Genomic DNA, 25,905 nt, shown 5'->3' on the forward strand with positions numbered 1-25,905 from the left:
CTTTATGTGATATAGGATCTCAAACTCACAAATTGGGCCTTTTTTTTAATCGACTCACAGATTGGGCTAAACCCTATGATGACACAGCAAAGCACACAAAACTTGGATTTATCCACAGTTGCCCAAAAAAATATTAAAAAAAAAAAAAAATTCCTAAACTTACAATTCTTTAACATTTGCCAACACAAGTCAACATATTATCGTCGGAGGCTGACTCGGAGCTACGTCAGCCTAAACCATTTACAGCACTGTTAATAAAAAATAAATTTTGTTCTCTAAATTGTGGGTTATATTTCAATTTCATAATTTTAAGTGTCAATTATTAGAATAGTAACAACTCTACCAATAATATATACTGTTTTGAGATATATTATAGCACAAAGTGCCCTAATTGTTGAAAAGGCAACTGCCCACTAGCTTGTGATGTGGTCCTGTAATGTTTACAATTTGCCACAAGCTCTTAGGATCCTCTAAAGATCCCGGGTATATCACATGCCCCACCATTTTATGCATTTCGATTTTGCTTATTGAAAAGCGAGACAAAGAGAGCTTCTGAAAATGAAGAAGATAATGATTATTAATGAAGGTAAGAATACAAAGTAAGTTGACAGATTTTCTTCACTCGTTTCTTTGTATATCAGATCCCAAGTTGGCTGGATAAATTCAACTGTATTGAGGCTCACTCGTATCTCTATGATGTGAAAAATCAAAAACAAATCGATTCACCCCTGATTCCTGCCTAGGGCGAAACTTTCAAAGAATATCATCCAATGCTTCTTGATATGACACCCAGTCATCTGTGCATGGCTCATCATGGCAGTAAGTTCTAAATCCAGATTTCCTACACTCTCGAGGGCTTAATTGTCAAAAAATCAGGTCACCTATATAAAAGCAAAATAATTTAGCCCAAAGACCAACGCAAATCTCTCATTGAACAGGACATTTTCTATAGTTCAAAAGTGAACATATCCAGCAGCCTACCATCAATTGGACAACTTTTCCAACTCTTCGATTTGACCATCTGTAGCAGGAGACAGGTTACACAAGAATGAGTGAATAGATAAGAATAAAATTAAAGGCCAGAAAAGCTAGATAAACCACAAGAGCCTCACCAGCAAGACTGACTGCCAAGTTTGCTTGAGCATCAGCCTCAGAGTTTAGTTCCTTCGAGAGGTAGAAAGAAAATGTCAGAATGTTAAAATAAGCAATGACATAAAAGCAGCAGTAGCAGGATTCTTATGCATGAAGTAACAAACGAGAAAATGTTTCTATGCATAACAGTCCAATTTAAAAACACAAAAAGAATGCCAAAAGGAACCTTGATGAAGACATTGAGAAAAGACATGAATCCAATGGATTTACCAAAAAAATAGTAAACAACCAAAGTCGGAGGCATTTGAATATGATAATAGTTAACGAGCTAGCTTAATAAGCTTATAATTGTAAACTGTGGATCTTGTAACTCGGCCTGTTTAAACAATGACACAGCAGGCAGCTTAACCATTTGAATACATGATACTGGACAATGCAATTTAATACACCATCTCATAAGCCACCACCAGAGATTTGATGCATTAGAGAGTTTTTTTTTTTACTGGAAAAACCACACATCCCTTAGCAACCAAGGTAAGCAGCAACGAACTAGTTATTCTAGTTATTTTGTATCAGGTTGAGATACATAGTTATGGATGGAAGAATATTGTGGGATTTATACAACAGTGTCATTAGTCCAGATCTGCTGGCACAAAACAACATATGTGCTTACTATGTAAATGGTAGGGAAAAATACTGGAGTTTAATCAAACAATAAATATTGAGTCTTAAGTGTAATGGTAAAGAAAACAAAAATCAACGATCTAACTATTGCTGCAGTGAATATAATTGCAAAATTCGCCAATGAGCTTTTAGCTCAAACAGTACTTACTCCTTTTATAGCAAGGTGGAGGGTGAAGTCATGGGTTCAAATCCCACCGGTGCGTGTAATTTACCAATCAAACAACATATATATATATACACACACACGCTAAGCACTGGTATGCATGCTACAACTATGGAAGCACTGCTGCACAAAAATTTAAAGATGGTTTATTGATTAATTATTCCTTTCTATATTTATAGTAGTGGCCCCATTTTCTTGTGAGTGGGTGGGAACTAAGGTTCAAAGTTGTGTGTTGTCCATCCTTCCAAGGGGTGTAGCATACCATCTATTTTCTGTTACAATAGCTTCTTCTTTTTTTATGAATATTATGTTACTATATCTGTTGTACCGGGCACATAAGAACTACAATATAGCATTAAAACCAAAGCAAAATCAATTGTACGCACCCTTAAGACATGATTTATCTTGAAGGACAGAAATTTCTTCTTCAGTTTTTTTGCCTCCTCAAACAAGTCAGCCATGTTCTGGTTTTTTACTTTCCACAAACCCTGAACCTGTTCCACGAAACGCGTTGTTTATAAAATATTGAGGAAAAAGAAAAGCCAAAGTACAGGAAAACGCAACCAATACAAATAACTAAAAAAAATATGAACGGTATTGATCATATCATTGGGTACCACCCATGCTTTGGGTCCCTAGATATGGCCTGTTTTCACTTTGCCACCCTGAGGTTGGAAAGTGTCATCAAGGTTTATTCCATAAGACTTTGGCATTAATACATATAAAACACACACATATATGAAGATGCATCAGGAAGGTGAATTGCTTACTCTTTCTACCCTGACAGCGAAATATAATATAACAAACCTGTCAAACTTTCCAAACCACAAGGTGGGAAAGTTAAAATTCACTCTTAAATGTACAATCAGCCGTTTGAGGTTAAGAGCTAAGATCTTGCAATACCAAAGCCAGAAGTTTGCTTTAAATTTACAACCCCAAATGGAATATCAGATCAAATAGTTGCCTTGTAAATCAGGATAGACAAAACACCAATCTAAGCATTACAACTCATCATTCACTGGCAAATTCAAATTAGGCATAAAAGCTAGCACCAAAAGGCCTTCTGATTGAGAAGAAACTATTTTAATGGATATATAATCTCTTTAATCAAACTCCTCTTTCTGATAAGAATTGAATTTGCTGCAACAACAACGAGAAATTCTGTTTTTACATATATATTAACCTACATATGGAGCAAAAGGTTGGAGGGTGAAGGAAACATATCACCAGCGAACTACAGCAGAAGATGATAATTAGAGACAATTAAACATGAACATGTATTCTTGACACCCAACGCACATTAAAGGAAAAAAAAAAAAGAAAAAGAAAAAGAAAAAAAGGAACATCATTGCAAACCTGCATGCAGATGAGCTTGGAGTCTCCTTGGACACGGATGCTAGTAAAACCCTTTTTAAGAGCATATCTCAACCCTAAAATCAAAGCTCGATATTCAGCAACATTATTTGTTGCTGTGCCCAAACCTTCCTGCAATCTACAGGTCTACATAGAAAGCAAGGTTAGATAAAGATATGAATAAAAGTAGCATACAAACACCACAGGGTAAAATGTATACCAAACTTCCATCATCAGCTCGCAGCACAGCTCCTGCACCAGCTTGTCCAGGATTTCCTTTTGATGCGCCATCAAACTCAAGAATACAGGATTGCTGTGCATACAAACATGATTGCACGGATCACATTTTTGTTTTCACCATATATGCAAAGCATTACGCTACCACATATAACTCGCCACGCTCTGAACAAAGAAGTAAAAATCTCCCTTCTGTCCACAATCTTGGATAGAGTCTGTGGTAGGTAGTCCTCGAGTAAAAGGCCCCCATAATTCAACGTATTAATTAACAAGAAAATAAAGTATGAATTGCCTCGGTTCTGAGCCACTTTTTTGGCTTCACCCACACCAAACAGTGGGATAAGAAGACCTGCCTAAGTACAAAGGAGAGTATGGGTGGAGCAAAAACAGGGGTCTATATAAGGGCACTCTACATCAAAGTTCCTTCTTGTAACCATTAGGCATCACCTTGATATACACTTACACAAACAGCGGACGGAGCTTCAACCATAGCAGAATGGTCTAGCTTGACAAGCTTTCTCAAGGGATCAGTTGAAATGGATGCAGAACCAACTACTTCCTGCAGCAGCATAAAGTTTGAGTCACTATAAGCAAACCAACAATATCACAGCAGAGTCTGCATCATACACCAGGACCCGAATATTAGCATAGAAGAAAAAAACAAATAGGCTTTTAAAATATGACGCATGAAATTCCATGCTTTTAGACTCCACCTAAAGCCTAAGATTCATATTATGCTCAATCTCCCTTGCCCTAAACTCCTAAGCAAAAAAAAGAGGGGTTTGGAGGTTGACGGGGGAAGCTTGGGGTGTGGAGGAACCAGTGACGCAGATGCGGTGGCCAATGGAGGGGGTGGAATTGAGGGAGTGGGGCATATTTCTTAGCAGAGAAGTCCAAAATCCTTCAAAAGTTCACGGAAAATGACTTACTGTAGCCAAAAGAAAAAGGACAATAAAAGAAGTAGGAGGAGAGACAAATACAAGGTGAATGGAGTTCTAGGATGATGATCACAAACACTGCCAAGGAGGACAAAAATGACCATAAATCCTTGGAACATCACCACCCACCTTTTACATAATCAGCCCTTGATTAGCATATTAAACCCCTGATTAACCTCCAGCACTAAATAACAGTAATAATCCCTATTCTCTGGCATCAAACAGACAACCAGAGCTCATCTAGTCAATGAAAGAAGGATCAACCAGAATACCTCAATTTCATTTAAAAAGTGTTACAACTGATGCCACCAGAATACAGTTTAGAAGATGTTATTACTCCAAGTTATGAGCTAATGACGATGACAAAGACTCAACTGAAACTTCTGCTGACTAACAAAAGTCATAAGAGCACTTTCAAAAATGTCATCTTACTGAAAAATGTGCCATAATGGTTCTTCATGTTCTTGAACAACAATTTTCTAGTTTAGAAACAACTTACCGCAATTTCTGATTCACGCACCTCCTGTGATCTTTTTTTAGAAGCATCCTTGCTAGATGTTTCACCTCTACAAGAAGCTGGATCCTGAAATGTAAATGGAGTCTTAATCTTCCCAATTCTATAAGCCACATGCAGTAGGTACACAATAAGCATATAACTTTTGGTTGAACTGTTATGAACAAAATTTCATACTCTTAAGCATGCAACTAGAGAGCCAATGTGATGCAAAAAATACAAGTAATTCTTGACATAATCACAAAATGGTTTGGACAGACACCTCAACCAACTTAAAGTTAAGACAGCAAAATAAGTCATAAGGAGCAAGGTTATGTAATGATTCCTTATTCAGCTTCTCAAGTTATAAGCAGAACAGGTAATCACATCACCAGAGAGCAGGCACATTCAACTGTTCGGACAAATTTCTCAAAGATCCAAAGGAACTAGTGGAAAAGTTCAACCCACTTAGAGAGTAATTCATAGAAGTTCACATCAAATTGGCACAGATAACTATCTGCCTTCACATTATATTGAAAAGGAGTTTTCAACTGTTAAAATATACAATATAAGTCATCTTACTTGAAAAGGGCAAGGCATAAGAGTGCCGAAAAGATCTTCTTTCAAGTCTGCAGCATTAATAGTGTAGACAGCATTCTTAAACCCACGAGCGATAAGATATTCCTCAGTGTCCTTAGGCAAAGAATATCCTTTGTACACACTAACCGGAGGATCACATATCTACCAGGAGAAGGACAATCATCTGTTTAGTAATCAGGGGTCTAATAAATACGCACAATATAATGAAATGCATTGTAGCTCTTACATTCTTTTAAATACTTTGCATCAAGGAAAAGAAAGAAGCGAAAAACGTTATTATCTCGATTTCATGTTATGCTGGCATATGCAAACAGAGAGAGAATGACCAATTAGCAACCAACCACCAAGTCATGGTCTCGAAAGCTTCAACGTATAGTGAATGTAAAAACTGAAAAACAACTACAAGCAAAACGAGCAAGAGCAACTTAATTAAGGATTGTCAAACTACACGTATTCTTTTTGTCTCTTTAGCAGCTTTCAATTTAGTAGTAATTTATCCAAAACAAAAAATTATATCCACAAAAAAAAAAAGCAAAGGAAACTATTCAACAGATTTCTAACAGATTTATGTGTATTGTTATGCATGAATAATACAGACTTAATAGTGGCAGCAACTGGCATTCAACATGATAACATAAAGTTTCTAATGTTGTGAATTTTCTCCTTTGCTAATGTTTCTATACATATGATTACTAATTTTAAAATCCACACCATTTCTTTTGAACATAGTCCCAAAGAAGTCTCAAAAACATCCTATAGATTAACAAAATAAGCCAGTTAATAAGAAAATCTGCAAATTTAGAATCAAAATAACATTATAAAGCAGTAATTATAGGGCAAAAGGAATTACTGAAGATCCAACTTGAGCCTGACAATCATTCAGACTCTTATAAACACCGACAATATCCCCTTTCCGCACAACAAAGAACGCATCCTTCTCTTGTTCCATCACCGGCTCGGAATCTAACTTCCGTAAAGGAGACTTGCTTTTGCTACCCCTTCGAGACGAATAGCACCGAACATGAAACCTTGTCAGCACAGGTTCTAAATAGATTGCCCTAAGACCAGTGTACTCAAAGTTTATTTTCCATGAGGAATTAGCACATCCATAGAAAGAACTCCTCGCAACAAAATGACTGGTCCTTCTAACTATAGCCGCAGTATATGAAGACACTTGCCACAAGCAGTTCATCAGAGAGTAAGCTTCCCAGGTTTTCCAGATTTCTGAAAGCAAATCGCTTGCTATTAAAACATTCTTCCATCAAAAATAAAAAACTTCTAAGAAATTAATTTTGGATTTTCTACCAAACCCTGAAACTAAGGAACATAGATTTTTTAAAACAACATGATTAACCTAATTCCGTTTTCTTCAGAATGTCTACTTGTTTTTAGCTAACCAACCAAAAGTAGCATAAAAATACGTACACAGGAGCTTAATGAGACGGAGCAAAACCCTAATTAACGTATTCTAACGTACCAATTGATCACTGTGATCAAGCTGCGTGGAAGTGATGAAGCTCACGCAGCGCTTAATGCCGACACCGGAAAGAGGGACAGACAGACAGACGGAGACAGAGGTGTTATGGGTTTTGGGTGGGTTTTGGCGGGTTTAACGGGAACGGGTTGGTCTCAAGTATACTTGACCCAAGTGGTCCTAATTTATAAGTGGTGTCTCCACAAATTTTAAAAAATTGCAAATAACTCTTACTTGGCCCTTCACTTAGCCCCTCTGTTTGTTAAATCCGATACCAAATGTGTCACAGTTGCACTTAATTCAAAATATTTATTATATCCTTGCATGAGTTTATTTTTTTATTTTTTTTTAGAAAAAAAAAAACACGGTGAGAGGAGACTCACAATCTCTGGCAGTGTAAATCCAACATGACTGTGGGTCTCTATGACCAATGACTGTTTTTACTTTTATTTTTTTCATTCTATGGGTATAAATGTATTTTTCCACATTTGATATGAGGTATAAATTGTATAATAGACATTTTATTTTATGTGCGGGGTCATGTGGTGTGTTGTTTCGTCGAAGTTAACAACGAAGTTGACAGAGCAAAGTGAAAATGTTTGATAATTTGAAAGGAATTGTTACTTTGTAAAGTCTGGAAAACGCTACAAATTGAGTGGAAGTTAAAAGGAAGTAAATGTAGTTTTAAAAAAAGTCTAAAAGTTTCCATATCTAGTTGCTAAGTGGGTAAGAAAAACCCTACTCGGTCAAAATCCGACATTTTAGTTGATGAATTTAGGTTTAACATGGGATATGCACGAGATTAGTTTTTAGATGAGCAAGTTTAGTATTTTGTGGATTCTAAACTTTCATAAAATATTCCTTCTTTTTTTTTTTTGTTAGTCCAAAGGTGATGCTGAGCATAACTAAACTTGTTCTGATAGTAGATGATAGTAGGCTTGGCAACCAAAAAAAATAATAATAATTGAATACTGAAAATGAAATTCAGAAAAAGAGAAAATAATAAATAGACAAAAAATAAAATAAAATTGAAAGACTAAAATTGTTAAAATATTATAATACCATAAAAGATAATTTTAAAAATAAACTTAAAACAAGATCGAGTCCTGAACATTCAGATGGAATAAGTTACATAAACCAAGGTGGGCACAGAAACCTCATTTGGAGTATAAAAACTTGGCCACAATCCAGAAAATACTGTGAAGTTCAAGAAGACAATGTTCACATAAAAGTGAAAATATTGCTTCAGGCTGGATCAAAAGTGCCCATCAATTGGAAATCTACATCTGAGGACGCTGAACAGGTTCTCTGGCCAATTATCATCTGATCCGAATGAAATGATGCAACAAAAAATTCAACGAGACCATAATTTCTTCATGCATATGCAATTTACATCCATATTTGTAGTAATGGTCTCATCTTATCAGATTTCAAATGATTTACTCTAGACTGATTAGCTCCCTTCCTTTGAAGCCAAAGCTGCTTGTACCCCATATTTAGAGAAAACATCACTTAGTACAGCCTTCTCCTTGATCCTTAACCTGCACCATGATCAACCGAAAATTGTATAATTACAAAAAATAAATAAAAATAAAAATAAAAGAGGAAAATCATGTCAACAACAGAATGCAAAACACAGGAAAGCACCTCTTTGCAGACCCTGGAATGCCCAACTTCGGAACCTTCTCTCTTTTTTCTTTTGCACGTGGCTTTTTCTCAAGAACATTTTCTCCTTTCACTTTCACACGTGGCTTTTTCTCAGGAACCTTCTCTCCTTTTCCTTCAGCAAGTAACTTCTTCTCAGGTGCCCGAGTTTTCTCTTTCTTTGAAGAGAATGAATGAGTTAAAGAATCTGTCCTGGCTTCCATATTATCATCACCAATTACTTTCGATACACTGATAGATTCCAGGTTCTCGCTGATGTCTTCTACATTTGCTCTAACGAGCTCAGTATCTGGATCATCAGATTCATCAAAGTTGTTCTCCTCCCATGAATGCAGAGAAGAATCATCAACGTTGGAATCTGTGTTTCGATTCCCTTCCACGTCAAGAACTTTTAACTGGGAAACAGTATGGGGAATGTCTGTTGATTGTACATGAGCAGAGTTTGGAGACTGTGAATTCATAATCTCACAGCTTATCTGCTTCTGAATTTTACCAAACATAATACTTTGTCCAGAAAATATCTGTATGAACCTGCCATAAGAGGAGTATTGTTTTAATGAATATCATACTATCAAAGTAAGAAAGTTTGGATCTCTCTGTATTGGCAAAGAAGTCTTTCCAAGCCAATCAGATGCAATGTTCAGTATGGAATAATGTCACATCAGGTAAATGAAGAACTTATAGTTCTATATAATTATTTTCAGGAAAAATAAAATACCTAGTTGCGTACTCCTCAGACTTGAAATCAACAAAAGCAAAACCCTTACAGACAGGATCCCTAGTCTTCTTGTTCCCAGAAACTGCAGGGATTATATTAAGTAAACCGGGGACCCCCACGAAAGCTGATTTCAAATCCCTATGGACATTCTTTTTCTTAGGAAGGTTGGCAACTCGTACTTGAACTCCACTTGGAACAACTTTAGGAGCTGCAAAAGGCCAATGCAGTACAGTAAACTCAGACTCACTTTGGCTAAACAATACAAAATGCAATAAATTAACTGGAAAATAATTAATGATTAAATATTGAATGAATATTACCAACAACTTAGTCAAAGCACACCAAAAAGGATCCTATAATACGATTGTTGACAGAGAAAAGCATTTAGTTTAGCAACATCACATAAATAAGCGACTGATATCACAAACTTGTGGGTATCCTATTAGCTGCTAATACAATAAAAATGTACAGTGCTACAACCTTGCGTTGTCATCGTATCAGACAGATGCTCTTCAGTCTCTACAAACCAACGTACCAAGAGTTTTAGTACAGAAAATTTAGAGAATAAATTTTACAATGAACGCAATGGACCAAGAAGAAGAAGAATGGTGATTCCAGTCCTAGATCCCAATGTTGTCAAAAGTGTCAACAGATTTTCTTCAGTCTCCACAAATCAATATGCTACTCATAAACAATTGAAAAAATGGGTGCGATGAACTTAATTGGGAAAGCAATGCACAAACAGAAATTTCTGAGTACTGAAAATCATTTGTTTAATTAAAAAAGAAAACCATACAACCAACTGGAAATGCATAAATTAGGGGGAAAAGAAAAAGGTGGGTGGGTGGGTGGAAGGGATACAGTGGGAGCAACATGAACAAATTATGCATTTCCACATTAGAAGGGTTCTTAAGCTTATCGGTATTGAGCTAAGGAAAAGTGAACAACAGTCTCTTAAAAAGGACAATGTACTGATGATTGTAATGAGGACAAAGAGAATGATGAACTCATACATTGATTTCTAAGGAATATAAAAGGTGGCTGAAGAATTACCAGCCAAGCTTTGAAATGAGCTTGTACTAATGATTGGCCATACAATTAAATTTATTAAATAAGGGTAACAGGATAGATTGGCTCTGCTAGTGCTTGCCATTAATAATACTCTTATTAGTAAGAAGAGAAAATAAAAGCCTCTTTGTAACTGGGTTAGATGAATTATTTTCTTAAGTTCATGGACAGTGGCAAGCCGAGGCGGTTCACCACATTCCTCAGAAATGCTTGTACTTGAAGTAGTATTATTTCTTTTTTTCTATTGCAATCTTTGGTCCCAACTTATCTAACCACTCCACTTATCATTCAAGCCCACTCCAGTCTAGCCTCCAACAACAGGTAACAGGTTGACATATATGTATTTATAGAATGTCCTTCTATATGCATTTCTATGATATATGGGGAATTATAGTGCATTACGAAAAACCATAAGAGAAACAGAAACCAAGAACATCGTCGCTATGTAACAAATTCTAGCACTAAAAACATTACAATCAGATAAAACCCAACAGCTTCTCCAACAAACAAGCAATGGCCGCAAAACACATTCGAGCAGATGAGTATATTAAGCCAAGTACAGAATTCACTCACTCGCAAGTAAAAACAATCACTGACCTAGTTTTATTGGACCGGATTTCATGGAAGTAGGCTGTATGGGATCGTTCTTAAGCTTATTGACATTAGCAACCTGTGCCTGCGCACTCTGCTCCATTTCTTCAAGCAGCTTGTCCTCAATAGAGGTGTCAAACACCTTCCCTTCACCAAACCCTCGCGGCTTGTTCTTCAGCCACTGCTTCATCTTCTCGAGAGGCAATAGCATCCCATCCTCATCCATCACCATCACCTCCTCCTCCTCATCATCATCATCTAACTCCTCGTCGTCATCATCAAAGCCATCCATTTCCACGACCCCAACGCCACCTGTCCCACGCTTATTCAAAGCACGTACGCCCAACCCACAACCTTGACGTTGATAAAAGACACGAAAAGCGACATGGGTTTGCTGGAATTGCGGCAAGGAAGAGATAAAGGAGTGGTTTTTACAAAAGAATGCGTAAAGCGAACCAGTTGAGCATGTATTTGGGACCAAAGAGAGGTGGGTTTTGGGCGGGACTGAGAGGGAGGTTGTGGTAGTGCATTGACGAGTGAGAAGAGAATTTGAATTGCAGGGTGGTGGAAACACTCTTGTGCTTAGCATCTTTGTCGCTCTGGCTCCTTGTTCTTCTCCAAGGGCCAAAACTGTAGTGCCACCGGTAGATAATGTGCATCAAAAGTATAATAAAATGGTTATATAGTAACATTTGATGCGGTAGAAACATAGCGGTGTCGTGGTGTAGTTGGTTATCACGTCAGTCTAACACACTGAAGGTCTCCGGTTCGAACCCGGGCGACGCCATTTTTCGCTACTCTTTTGGGTTAGTTGGCTAATTTTGGGCTGTCTTGGTCAAATCTTTTTTTTGGACCAAAACAGAAAGAAAATGCTTGTTGTTGCGGACTGTTAGCTTGAATATTGTTCTTCATTTGGGCTGGCTGTTAACCAAACTCTTAAAGCTGCACGAATCCAGGAGCTTGGGCTGGAACACAACGATTGGATTTAGATCTCGGGCAATGAGGCTGCTCCTTTCACGGCACAATTGGCAGCCTCATGTTCGAGCAATTCAAGCAAATGAAATTTGAGTTATCCAAACAGCTGTCCCATGGGGTCATGATTGTGTAAAATGATAAGCGCACTAGCAGCTAGTTTAGTTGCCGATACGGGACAAAAGTACACTGGCCGATCTGTTTCCGTTGAGCCAGTTTGGTTGGACATGTGCATCGGCCGATCGGCGATGTGGAAAATGGGCCCAACTCTGGGTTAAAATCGGTACATCACTTTGGGCTTATACTTGCGATTTAAATGTCGGAGTATATTCTACAAGTGTTAAATATTAAATTTCATGTAGAATAATAATAATCAAAATTTGGGCTCTAAGAATTTGTCGGTGTTACTAATTAAATATTCTTATTATTTATAGGAATAAATTGATATTTCCTCTTTTGCATTGACAGGTTTACTACAAGTCACACCATACGAGCTAATTAAAATATTATTTATTTTTTTTTTTTAATACGTAATGATTAATATAATATAATTAGATTCAAACTCACAAATTTTTTTAAAAAAATATTTAATTAACATATTATGATAAGCATTTCCTAAAAAAAAAAAAAATATGTATACCGATTAACTAAACCGAACCAACGTCAGTATAAAAATTATTAACCGATTACAGACCGACTTCTGGTGATAAACGGTAAAAGGTAAACGGTTAATTTGCCTACCCTTAATTGAGCATAGGGCTAATATTTTTTATACAACCTACGAACCAACACTAAATTGACAAGTTAATATTGATGAATCTGATTCGTTTAATTAAATAAATCTTGTTAAAATTAATTTATATAATTTTGTACGTATACATCAGCATCCGAACCGAACACAAATTATTGTTCTAAAAAGATTAAAATAAAGTAAAAAATTGTTGTCTGTGGAATAAGCTTCAACCCACATATCACGCACCCACCGAACAATTTGAGCCACTCACGTCAGAGCTCTTCCCTGTTGACGGGGTAAACACCTGGCGGTCCATGTCGTGCTTGAGGCCTCATATCCCTCACATCTTTTCTTTGATTTGATATCAACAATTTTTTGGCCTGGTTTGATATGAACATGCCAACAAAGGTACTACACTACTTCTGACACGCAAATGCATTATTTTCCCCATCACCATAGAAAAAAAAAAAAAACAAACAAAATAAAATAATATAATATAAAAGGAAACTTTAGTTTAGCCCGTGAATTTTCACATAATTTGACAAATTTTTTAAATTTTTAAATCTTTTACTTTGAACTCGAACTTTTAATGGTTCTCGATGTAGATCTTTCCGTCAGATTTTAAACGTTACATGATATTTATACTCTTGACTTTTGTATAAAATTTCAACTTTATCCTTAATTTCAAAACATTTTTTTATTTAAAAATTAAAAATTAAAATCAGAGATATTTTAGTCTTTTTTGATATTTTTAACAGCTAAAATTGACAAAAGAATTCACATTAAGAGCAATTGAAAGGTTAAGGGGATTAAAAAGTGAAATTTCCCATAACAAAAAAGAATGCTAATTATAAAAATACCAGAAAAGGAAAAAAAAAAAAAAACACAGGGTGTGTTTGTTAAACGCTTTTCGTTTGATACTGTAGCAAAAATTGATTGATGTGAAAAAAATATATATAAATATTTTTAAAAATAAAAAAATAAAAAAGTAAGAATGTTTGATATGGAAAAAAAAAATTTTGTTTTAACAGTATTTTTTATTTAAATAATAATAAAAATGATTTATATAATATAAAAAGTAAAAAAATATTAAAAAAATAAAATTACTGGCCAAAATCAATAGTGTTAAACCAAAGTCGTTTACCAAACAGGCTCACACTGGGCACAAGTGCGAAGTCAGGCTGGCTGGGAGTGGGTGTCACATACTCACATTTTCATTAGGTGTCAGAATAGTCAGAACGGGGGGTTGAAATTTGTGTGGCTGCTTCGTCTCCGGTAGGTAGTTTGCACATTAATAAAGAAATCCTGCAAAGTCAATTAACCCCTAGGGTTGTTGGTAGCTACTCTGCTAGATCTTAGCATTTATTTCCCTTCCCTGCATTTTCTATATATTTTGGAGAAAATATCAAACGATTTATTAACTAATTCAATATATATTCCCTGCATTTTCTCCAAAATATATAGAAATTCAGGGAAGGGAAATAAATGCTAAGATCTAGCAGAGTAGCTACCAACAACCCTAGGGGTTGATATATATCTGAATTGAGAAAGAGTTGTAATGATGGAGAAACGGGTTATTTGTCAGTTTATATTGTAAGGGCAAATTCTGGATCATCTGTATCCTTATCTTTTTTCTATTTATCGAAAATTCTAGTTAGGTATATGGGGTTAGCCGACCGGTTCATATATTTAAGATTAACAAAGAAAAGATCGATTGAAGAGGACATGCATTCACAATTTTGTAGCATAATTTTGTTTATTTAATTATCTATTTTCGACATGGATGTTTTGCCATTGCATGTGGAACATAATGTGTCACAAACGACCCTTCATAATTACATATATGGACCGTGAATTAATTGGTATTACTGTTTTATCCGAATCATGCATACATGCTATTACTATATATATATATATATATATATAGAAGAAGACCATTTCCATTTGCCTGTCATCGTCATCCTTCTATATTCTCTGTGTTGTCACAGTTCTTAGACATATATGGATTCTCTAGTTGACTTTTCTAATTGGATGCATTCGGTCGAGTGAAGTGATCAATTTATTTGTCCCCAGCAACACTTGTACTATAATTTTGAAGAAATTTCATTTAACCCTCTCAATTGTTATCACTTTTGTAGTACTGTCACATGACTCACATTCATAAATTTTAATTTCTCTCAATTTAATATATTAATCTCTAATTGTTTGCAATTTCATTTATTCGTTAACTTTTTCCAAAATACCTCCATTTATTTTAAGAAAAAAAAATGCATAGATTAAGGCGTTGGTCCGAATTTAACGATATTTGCAAAAATACCCATGCCTCAATCTTTGTAAAAAGTTTTAAATATTTTTTTCTAAAAAATTGGGATGTTTTGGGAATTTTGTTGGAATTTAACTGAAAATCCTAACAAATGAGAGACATTGAAAAAATTTAAAAGTTCAACTAAATTGAGATGTTTTGAACTTTATAAGGACATTGCAAAAATGGTGGCAATTCAGGGGGGTGAGTGAAGTTTCCCCTATATATAATTTGTATATAATATTTATCATATCAACAATGGTTGATATGACAATCTCGACCAACCCTTTAATGGAGACTGATATGTTAGTATTGTTAAGTAGTTGTAAGAAAAAAAAAATTATTGTGGCCAACGTGACAGTACTGCATCAGTTTGTAAGTCCACGTATAGCACTTACTATATTAACGGCTAAATAATTAAATTTGATTACCAAAAATTGTAAGACCCCAATCATTTTTTGAACCATATTAGAAAAAGTTGAATTGGTAAAGTTCAGTTAGTGAGTGGATTAGGAGTTCTAGCCACTTTGAAAGTAGTGATATAGACTCATAATTGTTGGTGATTGATTAAACAAACCAATAATAGACTGCCGAACATGGAAGAAAAACATAATGCAGGTTTGATATTGAATAAACCAAATACTCATTGAAGCATCATATAATGGTTGATACATAACTTTCACAAAAACCATCATTGTGTGCAGTGGGAATTCATCCAATGGCAGCAAAAAGAGAGTTTTCTCGTGACCTAACATTCAAACCACAACATTCAATGGGGTTAGAGACGACAAAACATGTCAAAAATAAATCCATATATGAATCCTAATCGATCTGACACCGACCAAAGTAGAAAAGGAAGCAATGGGTCCGACGGGTTTTTTTTTTGGAGAGTCTAACCTTAGATAGGAACTGATACCAGAATCCCAAGGTGCTTAATTAAACAAGACTAGTCTTTTGATAATCTCTCACCATCAATGGTGGTGGTCTATTGACCAAAATTTCAAAATTTCTCCTTCACTTTTTCAATGGAAAATGGAAAGCAGAAAAGGGGTGGAGCAAAGAAAAATGTGAAACCACCCTATAGGAGTCTTGTCTGTGAGAGGCAAATAATACAAGGATGAAATAGGAAAAAGGAAAAACAGTGCATGGCGAAAATGATGTTCCCACTTTGTTTTTATAAGTGATCGATTAGTGATCATATGCTATGGGACAGACACAACTAGCTAGGGCTCCTGTGCTCTTGTCCAAGGGAAGAGGAAAGAGAATGTATATATAAATAAAGCTTTCCACCTCCAACATATATCACCCCCGCCCTGGAAGGAAGGGCAGCAATATTGCACTTGTTGATTGGGAGGCACATGTTCTGATCATACATACACTCGAGCATTATGAGTCTAGCTACTAATTTCTTCTTCTTTTTCTTTCAATATCATGACATCATTATGCTGCAAGACATACACTAACAAAGATGCAATATATATCTATAACACAATCATTATATTTATTATATTATATATATATATATATATAAAGAACATTTTAAGACATATATATTTGAATGATCTCTCTCTTTATACGCCAATATTATTGTAAACAGATGATTTAATCAAACCTTGATCCTTTATCCAAATATGGCAACAAATTAACGAAATAAATTGTTCACCAGGTATATGATATTTGGAACTAAGAAATTGTTGATCAATTGATTAGGAAGGATCGCGACTTGCGGAAATCAGAGAATAATGACACTTCCAAGTCCATAATAAAATACCAATATTAGGGATGACAATTTATGTTCGGTTCGTGTTGAAGCATAAATATAAAATTATATAGATCAAACATAATTATCCGAATTATTTGATTAAACGGAGCAAACCCTCAAACTTAACATTCTAATTTCATGTCGGGTTTATGTCAAATTCACAGGTCTTGTCAACGTATGAGTATAAGACTATATGTCAATCATAACTTAACAAATTTAATTAATAGGTCATACTTCTTAACTCTAACCTGTTAATTTTGATTTTAATTTGTGTCAAATTCACGGGTTGTAATAAAAATTATCGGTACTAAGATCCAATACTATAAAATACCCCCTTCCCTCCAAAAAAATAATATATATATATATATATATATTGCGTGTTAATGACTAATGAGTAAGGCAAGGACTAGAAATGTAGCTTCGAGGAACCACTGTCTCTGTCGTCTTGCTATTGCTGTGGAAAAATAGAGCAGCAGCCCTCAACTTGAACCAATATACATGCTGCTGCCACTATATGTTGGATGTCGAGGTGTCAAATCATCGCCATGTAATCATTTAAGGAGCACTCCCAACAACCTCATGCAGTTTGCTAATTGTTCTCATACTAATTTATCATCAAATATAATTTTTTTTTTCTTACTTAATTTTGAATGGTGGATGACAAATGACAATGACTATGTACAACCTCATGCAGTTTGCTAATTGTTCTCATACTAATTTATAATCAAATATAATATTTTTTTTCTTACTTAATTTTGAATGGTGGATGACAATTAATATATATATATATATATATATATATATATATATATTTTGTGCACAATAATTGATGAATAATATAGAATCGAAAAAACAGAGAGTTGAAATACAGATTTAACGTCGTTCGGCAACCACAGGCGGCTGTATTTTTACTCTTACTGATCGATTTAGGTTTGCATCATACATAGAAAAAACTCTACTTGTACAGACGTATTAAGGAAATCTCTAAAATACCCCGTATCATACATATAGACTCCTACCATCAGTTCCAACAATATATATAAACAAAATTAGCATATCTATATCTCTTAGAAAATTTTTAAAAAGAAAAAAAGAAAAAAAAAAAGGTGTTTAAAATTATTTATTTTTACTTTATTATCTCTTGTATAAGAATTCTTAGCCAATTAATAGGATGTCAACTTATCATAATTTCACTGGATCGTATTAACACATAATAACTGAATAAAGTTAATTCGATAACATTAAATAACAATAAATTGCAAACATGAAGAAGATTATAACAAGAAGAAATAAATACATGGAATAGCATTAACGTATCTGAAGGCAACTTTGCAGTGGGGATTTGCCGATTTGGTGCATCATAATTAAAAACCATGGTATTTATTTAACATATAACATGGACGTACTATCGATGATTGAGGACTTCATTTATTTATGGTTTAAAAGCAGCCAATATATATAAACTTTTCTTTTCATTTTCATATGCTTTTTATCCTATCTTTGAAAGCTTTGGAAGTATCCCCTAGTGCACAATTTGTTAGTTAAGCAGGTCACTTTCCACTTTGTATTTAGAAGTATTTTTAATTGGTCTTTTTTATTATTATTTTTTTCTATTTAAATTAAGAATGGGAAATTAATACTCATTTTATTGTAAGGTGTAAGAGACTATTTATTCATAAAAGTTTGAGGGTTTGAAAGTATTTTTTGTTTGAAAAAGTACTGTTGTTGTGTAACATAAAGATAAAAATTATTTTATGTTTTAAGTTATTTGTTAATGTATTTATTATAATAAAAGACAAAAAGTAAAAACTTTAATAAATATGGCTTCAGCTGTTGGAACCAGATCCTCTTATATTCAAATGAATTGATTTGAACGGGAGAAGAGTTGGTTCCTTAAAAAATAGTAACAAAATTGTCATTTTACTTGTTGCCCCTCATTTTTAAGGAAACGGCTCCTCTCAAAATCATTTGAACTAGAGACAATCCGATTTCTCTAGTTATTAGATTGAGTTAGAAAACAATTTTGTGCTTACTCTAAAATATTAAGGCAATTTTATTAATTTCAGCACTAACGAAAATGATATACATTTTAGAAAAATGCAATTTAGTAATACTTGTAAGAATCCACGTAGGTGATCTTACATATTTAATAATGAATTTTTGAAAATGGAGAATAAAAGAAAGAATGAAAATTACTAATTAGGGTTTTTTTTTTCTATACTTTATCATTTTATAGATAAGGGGTGGTACTTAACTTTTTACCATTTCACATATTATATGCAACTTTAAGGAGAAATCGTGTCCATGAGAGAGAGAGAGAGAGAGAGAGAGAGAGCTATTATTTGTCATTTCATAAAAATATGAACATCTTTTATGAGTTTAATATGGTAAGGCAAGTCCATGCTCCACCAAAAGTTAGAAAGTTTTAATAGTGATTACTTTCATCAATTCACAAAATATAAAATGACTTTTTAATGGAAACCGCTTTAATTGACCCTTTTATAATAAGTAAATTGGCTGATTTATTATCTACATCAGGTGGCAATTGATGTGACTCATCCTCACTCAAATTCAACCCTATTAATGCAGCTAAGACCCCATATTCTGTTCCATCTCCCATCAGATGTCACTTGTCTCTTGATTAAACCTCGAAATAAAAAATATAAATACACGTACCAATCAAATTACCATTTTATCATTAATGTTTATTCAAATTATTATTTGTGTTAATATCTTTTTAAATATAAAAAATATATATTAATATAGACTCTAGTGCTAGTAAAAAGATAAAAATAATCATAATTTTTTTAATGAAAGAAAAATATATTTTATAAATTAAAAAAAAAAGATAGAAAAAGGAAAAAAAAAAAAAACTACTAACCCTTGGTTTTTCATTTTTTTTAAAGAATTTTTTTTTAATATTATTTTAAAAAATTTTAAAATTTTATGAAGGTATTTTTTCATTAAAAGAGTGACATTTTTTGGTAGTTGAAGTGAGACATTGACACTATTTAATAGTTTGGGAGACATTGACAAAATGGGGTGGTAGTTTGACAATTTGATGATAGCTAGGTCACCCATTCCATCTTCCAAATGACCCAATACAGAAATGTTAAAGAAAGAAAATTCAAGTTGAATGGTAGCATATTACAAATTCTTGCAGAATATTTAATTTAAATAAAATAATAAATTATAGCGTTAGAGTTTAAATTTAGGACATGTATTTTAATACTATGTTAAATTTTTAATTAAATCATAACCTTTAGTTGATAAAAAAAAATGATAAATTTATCATCTAATTAATATTTTAATAATCTAAAGTAAAAAATGAATTCAAATTTCCAAGATTTTCATTGGGCAATTAAATTATTCCATCGTGCTATGGGCTTAGATTTTTTTTTTTTAACTAAACCACTACACATTACAGGAATCCAAATCCGGTATCAGGAGGGACGGAACTAGCTTTGAATTTGAGGGGATTCAGAGCAAAAAAAATTTGGGGAAGGACCAATTGATAAAAAAAATACTTTAAATTATTATTTTTTTACGATAACTTCTTTTTTTTTTGCCTTAAATTTTTTTTTCTTGTAATTTGGAGGGGACCAAGATCACTATCGGTCTCCCCTAAATCCGTCTCTACCGGTATGTGAAGGGATTCGGGAAGTTGGTTGTTTGAGACATGTTCTAACCTTATAAGAATTTTTTTTATATTTATTACTAAAATTGCTAAAAAATAATTGGGACAACAAAATTATTAGAGATCTTTATTAATTCCTACCTACCACCTTATTTGTAGCTCAATGGAAGCTTCCAAAGTTAACCTCCTCTTTTTCTTTGGGTGCCCAAATCCTAATTGGGGCAAATTTGTGGATCACATTTTGATATGATGCCATACAACCCTCGATTGAATTGAGCAAAATAATTATACCAGAGAAAAGATTTTGACATCATTAAAGTTTTATTGTCGTCATCATCGTTAATGTCCAATATCTGTACGTGTTTGTGTTTCCATACCTTGATACCTCAAAAAGATATGCCATCATTATCACTCCTTTCTTCCTATTCAATGAAAAAGAAAAAAAAAAAGAAAAAGAAAAAGAAAAGAAAGATATTCATGAGTAGGTCTCGCTGGACTAGTTCCAAGGAGCTGCCCTATCTACAAGACATCCGAGATTCATCCATACACGTGTACGGCCACAAATTGAAGGCTTAATACACTGTTAATCCCAGCCCAACAACTTTAGCTAAGATCCCTGAAGATATGGATGCAGACTGCTACCCATAAGCATATAAAAACCACCAAATTTAGCGGGAAAGCTTGGGCCACCGCTCAGTGTATTCCTCTTTCCCATGGAAAATAGCGATTCAAAAGTGGAAAGATGAGCCGCTTACAATTTATACAATTAACATCGTCACATTAAATCTAATCCCTAGCTGTTGACTAATAAATAAATAAATAAATAATCACAATCTAGAAACACCTTAGCGCACTGTACAAGTAATAAATATAAAGAAGTTCCTCAAAATTGCAAATTTGGCAATAAATGTGACAGAAGTTTTATAAGGTCTATTTCATATTAATTTTATCATATTTATTAACAAACTCCTTGTAACATCTTTTAAATTTAGTATAATTTAAAAGATTATAATACTTTTTTGGGTATGTTTTTGCACGAAAATCTCACGGGGAGCCAATATATGTCCACAGTCCACGATATATCAGGTTGGATATAAAATGACCCAACACGGGATAATGCCATGTGGCATTAGGACATCAGGCGGTAAGTTAACCAAGGTTCTCTACGGGTAAATTCAAGAGAACATCGGCAGGCATCACTCTGAGTAGGCCTGAGTATCGGTCAAAACGGTCCGGTTAAGGACCTTATCGGTTATTAACCGATAATTTTCGGTTAAACGGTTTATTAACCGATACCGAACCAATAAGAATTTTAACCGATAATTTCGGTTAAAACGGTACACGGTTAAACGGTCCGGTTAAACCGGTTAACCGATTTAACCGATAGCTTTATATTGATTTATTTTGATGGGCCAAAAACCAAAAATGAGTTTTTTTGACTTTTGAGAGCCCAAATACTTTTTGTTGGGCTAAAATAATTTATTAAAAATGAGTTGTTTTAGGGACCAAATACTTTTTGTTGGGACCCAAATATTTGTTTTTTGGGCTGAAAATTGAAGCTTTTTTATATTGATCCACTTCAACCTTTTTTTTTTTATTATTATTATTATAAAATACATTTTTCCAAAGCAAATGGACTAATTAACACAATGAATGCTAATTAGACTAGCAAAACTAGTTAATGAAAAATGCTTTTACCAAAGACAAAGAAATCTCATCAAATGCCATAACTTAAAAAAAAAACATCAAATCTACCCAAACCCAAATTAAAATAAAATTCATTAATGAATAATAAACAAAGTATTAACTAATTAAAGTCACTTAGCAAAAGGAAAATAAGTCATGGGCAACACCATTATATAAAAAAAAAAATAAATAAAAAAAAAAAAAAAAAAAATCCGGTTTCTTATCGGTTAACCGGTTAACCGATAAGAACCGCTTAACCGGACCGGACCGGACCGGACCGAATTCCGGTATACTTTTTTTAACCAATAAGGATATCGGCATATCGGCTACGGTTTATATCGGTTCGGTCGAAGCCGGTAGACGGCCGGTTAAACGGTAACGGTTAATTTGCCCACCCCTAACTCTGAGCATCGAAGCGAGTAACCAAAAGTCGCACAGAACATTTACGTCCCAAAATAGAAAATTAAAAAATCCCCCGCAATTTCTGTTTTCCTTTTAGGCTTTTTCACGGTTACTGGTTTACAGGCTACACGCTACAGCAAATAAAAGTTTAAGAAAAAAAAAAAGAAAAATAAAATTACAGTTTCTCATATTTATATATCCGAAGAAAGAGATTGTGCTCTCAACCAAAAATCAAAACCACTCTCGCCCTCATCTCTCTCTCTCTCTCTCTCTTACTCACAGTCTCCCTCTCACACTCACACACACAGCGATACATTCCGGTGACTTCTCTCCGGCGATTTACAGGGGCGAGTCAGTGAAAGATGGGAAGAGAATGAGAAGGCGCGATTGGCGATCATGTCGGACTCGTACTCGGACCGCTTCTCGGACTTACTCTGCGGCGAAGGCTCCGAAGTCCTGTCGGGAGAGTCGCTGGAGTGCTCGTCGGACATCGATTCCGGACCGTGTGTCGATGAATCGATTGCCGAGTTCATCGAAGACGAGAGGCACTTTGTCCCTGGCGTCGATTACCTCGCTCGGTTTCGCTCTCAGTCCCTCGACGCCTCCGCCAGAGAAGAATCTGTTGCATGGATTCTCAAGGTACGGCACTTTGAATTATCCGACATAAAGTTGTTGGATTTTACCGTAATGCCACCGGAGAAAGTTCGTTACGTCTTTGGACCGGATGGTTAGATCTGAGTCTATCATCTCAGAGCCGCCATCCGATACGGGCACTTTAGCGTCCCTCCGGTTCTGCTAAGATACGCCGGGTGTGCGATTCACCTGCGCGCCGTTGAAATCCTTTTTTTTTTTTTTTCTTCCTATTCCTGTCATAATAACATTTAATATTACTATTATTATTACCATCATTATTTATGAAATAGGTTACGTGGTTTGGGTCTTACAGGTTCAAGCTTATCATCGTTTTCAGCCATTGACGGCGTATCTCTCCGTCAACTATTTGGATCGGTTCCTGTATTCTCGCCGTTTACCGGTAAGCTAGCCCCCGTTAACGTCAAGCCAAATACAGTGCGTTTTATCCCACGTTTTACTAAGTATATTCCGGTGATAACTATTCTTTGACTATTCTGAGGTGATAGAAGTAATTTTGTTTGACTTTTCAAGCGTGAAAAAGTAGCTGAGTACGTACCTCGAGTTAATAGAGTGTCTACTCGTGCTAATAAGTGGATAGTGTTTTTGTACAGTAGAGGTGTACGTACTCTCTTTTCTTTTCAGTCGGGGTTAAAAGATTATGGTCCAGTCTTTTTCGCTAATTATGAAAAGTCGGACCATTTACTTAATTCATTATCATTATTTCGCTTGACTTTGGGATACCTACAGTATAAAGTACGCTTTGCTGCTTATCATGCCTTTATAAACTTTGTTTTTTGACGTATTCTTGTCCCAGCACGTGTGAGCATTCGCGTTTCTTCCACAAAGCACGGAAATCTTAAACCTTATAATAATTATGAATATCGTCTTTTTATTTTAATTAATTTTTTTTTATGTTCTTTCCAGCAAACAAATGGGTGGCCAATGCAACTATTATCTGTTGCTTGTTTATCGTTAGCTGCTAAGATGGAGGAACCTCTGGTTCCTTCTCTATTGGGTCTTCAGGTAATTAAATTTAACTCATTTTTGTAGACTCTGCGACGACTTTGTTCAATTAGGCTCGTTTTCACATATTGTACGTATTTAATGCATCATAGGTGGAAGGGGCCAAATATATCTTTGAACCCAGAACGATTCGTAGGATGGAGCTCCTTGTGCTTAGTGTTCTGGATTGGAGGCTACGATCGATTACGCCGTTCAGCTTCATCGCTTACTTTGCATGCAAGATTGATTCGGCGGGAACCTATGCTGGGTTTTTAGTTTCACGGGCGACAGAAATTATTCTGTCTAATATGAAAGGTAGTATTTGAGCACATGCATGCATACATACACGTAGATGTACGTATATGTGTTAGTATATTGAAATAGGAACAAAAAGGCTTTTTTTTTTTTTTTAACATGAAATTGAAAGGCTACTTTTTCTTTTCACGATGTCCACAGAGGCTAGCTTTCTCGAATATTGGCCATCATGCATTGCTGCTGCAGCCATACTTTGTGCGGCTAGTGAAATTCCAAATTTGTCTCTTGCCAATCCGGAACACGCGGAATCATGGTGTGATGGACTACACAAAGTAAGCATGTGATTGTGGGTTACGGCTGGGATTTATTTTATTTTTGAAAACAAAAATAGTGTATTATTTATATATGCCAATTCCGAATATATATATTTATCGATTTTTGCAGGAGAAAATCATCGGGTGCTACCGTTTGATGCAAGAATTTGTGATTGACAATAGCCGGAGGAAGCCCCCAAAAACGTTGCCACAGCTTCGAGTTACAATTCGAGCCAGAGTGAGGTCTAGTGACTCATCGTCATCGTCATCGTCATCGTCGTCGCCCAATAAAAGGAGGAAATTAAACAACTGCCCATGGGTAGTAGATGATGACAAAGGAAACTCCGGGTAAAGGGAAAAAGAAAAGGAAAGTGGTGGTCCAAGTTGTCTAGAAACCGGATTAGTTTTTGGAGGGGGTTTAGAGATGAAATTGACTTGAGTGATTGGTGTAGATTATAGTATATATAATGTATGTATCAGAGTTTGGTGATGATCATGAGTTTGGAGATATATTAATTATTTTTCTTGGTGGGCATGGCCATTCATTAATGGCTTTGCAGGTTCCCGAGGGAGAGGGGATTTGTTGAAGAGAAGGGAAGGGAAAGAGAGTTTGTTTAATAGTGGGAGTGATGGAGTGTGAAACAAGTGCGGGGGGTTGAATTCAAAGGCAGCATTGATTATTGAATGAATGGGGGGGGGATGGTGGGGGCCATTTTCATAGGGTTGGGAGGAAATCAAAAGGATTGGCAAAAATGAAGGGATTGAAGTTTGAAGTTTGAAGTTTGGGCTGTTTATGGGATATATAAAAGTCAAGCTTCTGAGCTACCCTCCATCATTGCTTCTTACTGCTCACTCTTTTGATGATAGGGAAAGGAATAAGATGGGGTTCGTTTTTTTTTTTTTTTTTTTTTTTTTTTCTCTCATAGACTTTTTTGAGTGGTGTACGTGTGCACACGCTTTGGTTGTGTGACACACGGACGTGTGTATGTGTGCTTTTTTGGCGGGAACTGCCTTTTTTTTTTCTTAACCTTACTGAACGCTCCTTGAGAGTGATGTTCACACGTGTGTTGGCGGCTATGCGTGTGTATACGTTTTGTTTATGTGAATTTTTTAATTTGTTTTTGGAGAGGC

The 25,905-nt window shown here is 35.0% G+C and overlaps 3 protein-coding genes and 1 non-coding gene across 4 annotated transcripts; 2 read left to right on the forward strand and 2 right to left on the reverse strand.

Moving 5' to 3' along the window:
• Positions 1-408: 408 nt before the first annotated feature.
• Positions 409-7,170, reverse strand: LOC132177130 (RNase H family protein). Its single transcript, XM_059589355.2, has 11 exons — positions 7,038-7,170; positions 6,411-6,784; positions 5,543-5,701; positions 4,967-5,050; positions 3,993-4,088; positions 3,513-3,605; positions 3,296-3,439; positions 2,326-2,433; positions 1,113-1,164; positions 982-1,021; positions 409-881 (listed from the first exon to the last, which is right to left on the reverse strand). Exons 2-10 carry the CDS (start codon positions 6,750-6,752, stop codon positions 984-986), a joined length of 1,116 nt encoding a protein of 371 aa, XP_059445338.2. The 5' UTR covers positions 6,753-6,784; positions 7,038-7,170; the 3' UTR covers positions 409-881; positions 982-983.
• Positions 7,171-8,062: 892 nt separating this feature from the next.
• LOC132177806 (RNA-binding (RRM/RBD/RNP motifs) family protein) lies at positions 8,063-11,735 on the reverse strand. Its single transcript, XM_059590267.2, has 4 exons — positions 11,083-11,735; positions 9,418-9,625; positions 8,682-9,230; positions 8,063-8,575 (listed from the first exon to the last, which is right to left on the reverse strand). The coding sequence occupies exons 1-4, from the start codon at positions 11,663-11,665 to the stop codon at positions 8,488-8,490; spliced, it is 1,428 nt and encodes a 475-aa protein (XP_059446250.2). The 5' UTR covers positions 11,666-11,735; the 3' UTR covers positions 8,063-8,487.
• A 54-nt stretch (positions 11,736-11,789) lies between these two features.
• TRNAV-AAC (transfer RNA valine (anticodon AAC)) lies at positions 11,790-11,863 on the forward strand. The gene has a single exon. It is a non-coding gene; the product is annotated as a tRNA-Val (tRNA).
• A 10,920-nt stretch (positions 11,864-22,783) lies between these two features.
• CYCD1;1 (CYCLIN D1;1) lies at positions 22,784-25,673 on the forward strand. The gene is made up of 6 exons (XM_059590288.2): positions 22,784-23,209; positions 23,517-23,603; positions 24,128-24,226; positions 24,319-24,520; positions 24,662-24,792; positions 24,905-25,673. The coding sequence occupies exons 1-6, from the start codon at positions 22,967-22,969 to the stop codon at positions 25,124-25,126; spliced, it is 984 nt and encodes a 327-aa protein (XP_059446271.2). The 5' UTR covers positions 22,784-22,966; the 3' UTR covers positions 25,127-25,673.
• The last annotated feature ends 232 nt before the right edge of the window (positions 25,674-25,905 follow it).

The sequence above is a fragment of the Corylus avellana genome, chromosome 4 (assembly GCF_965113065.1).
Source record: "Corylus avellana chromosome 4, dhCorAvel1.hap1.2, whole genome shotgun sequence".
NCBI classification, from domain to species: domain Eukaryota; kingdom Viridiplantae; phylum Streptophyta; class Magnoliopsida; order Fagales; family Betulaceae; genus Corylus; species Corylus avellana.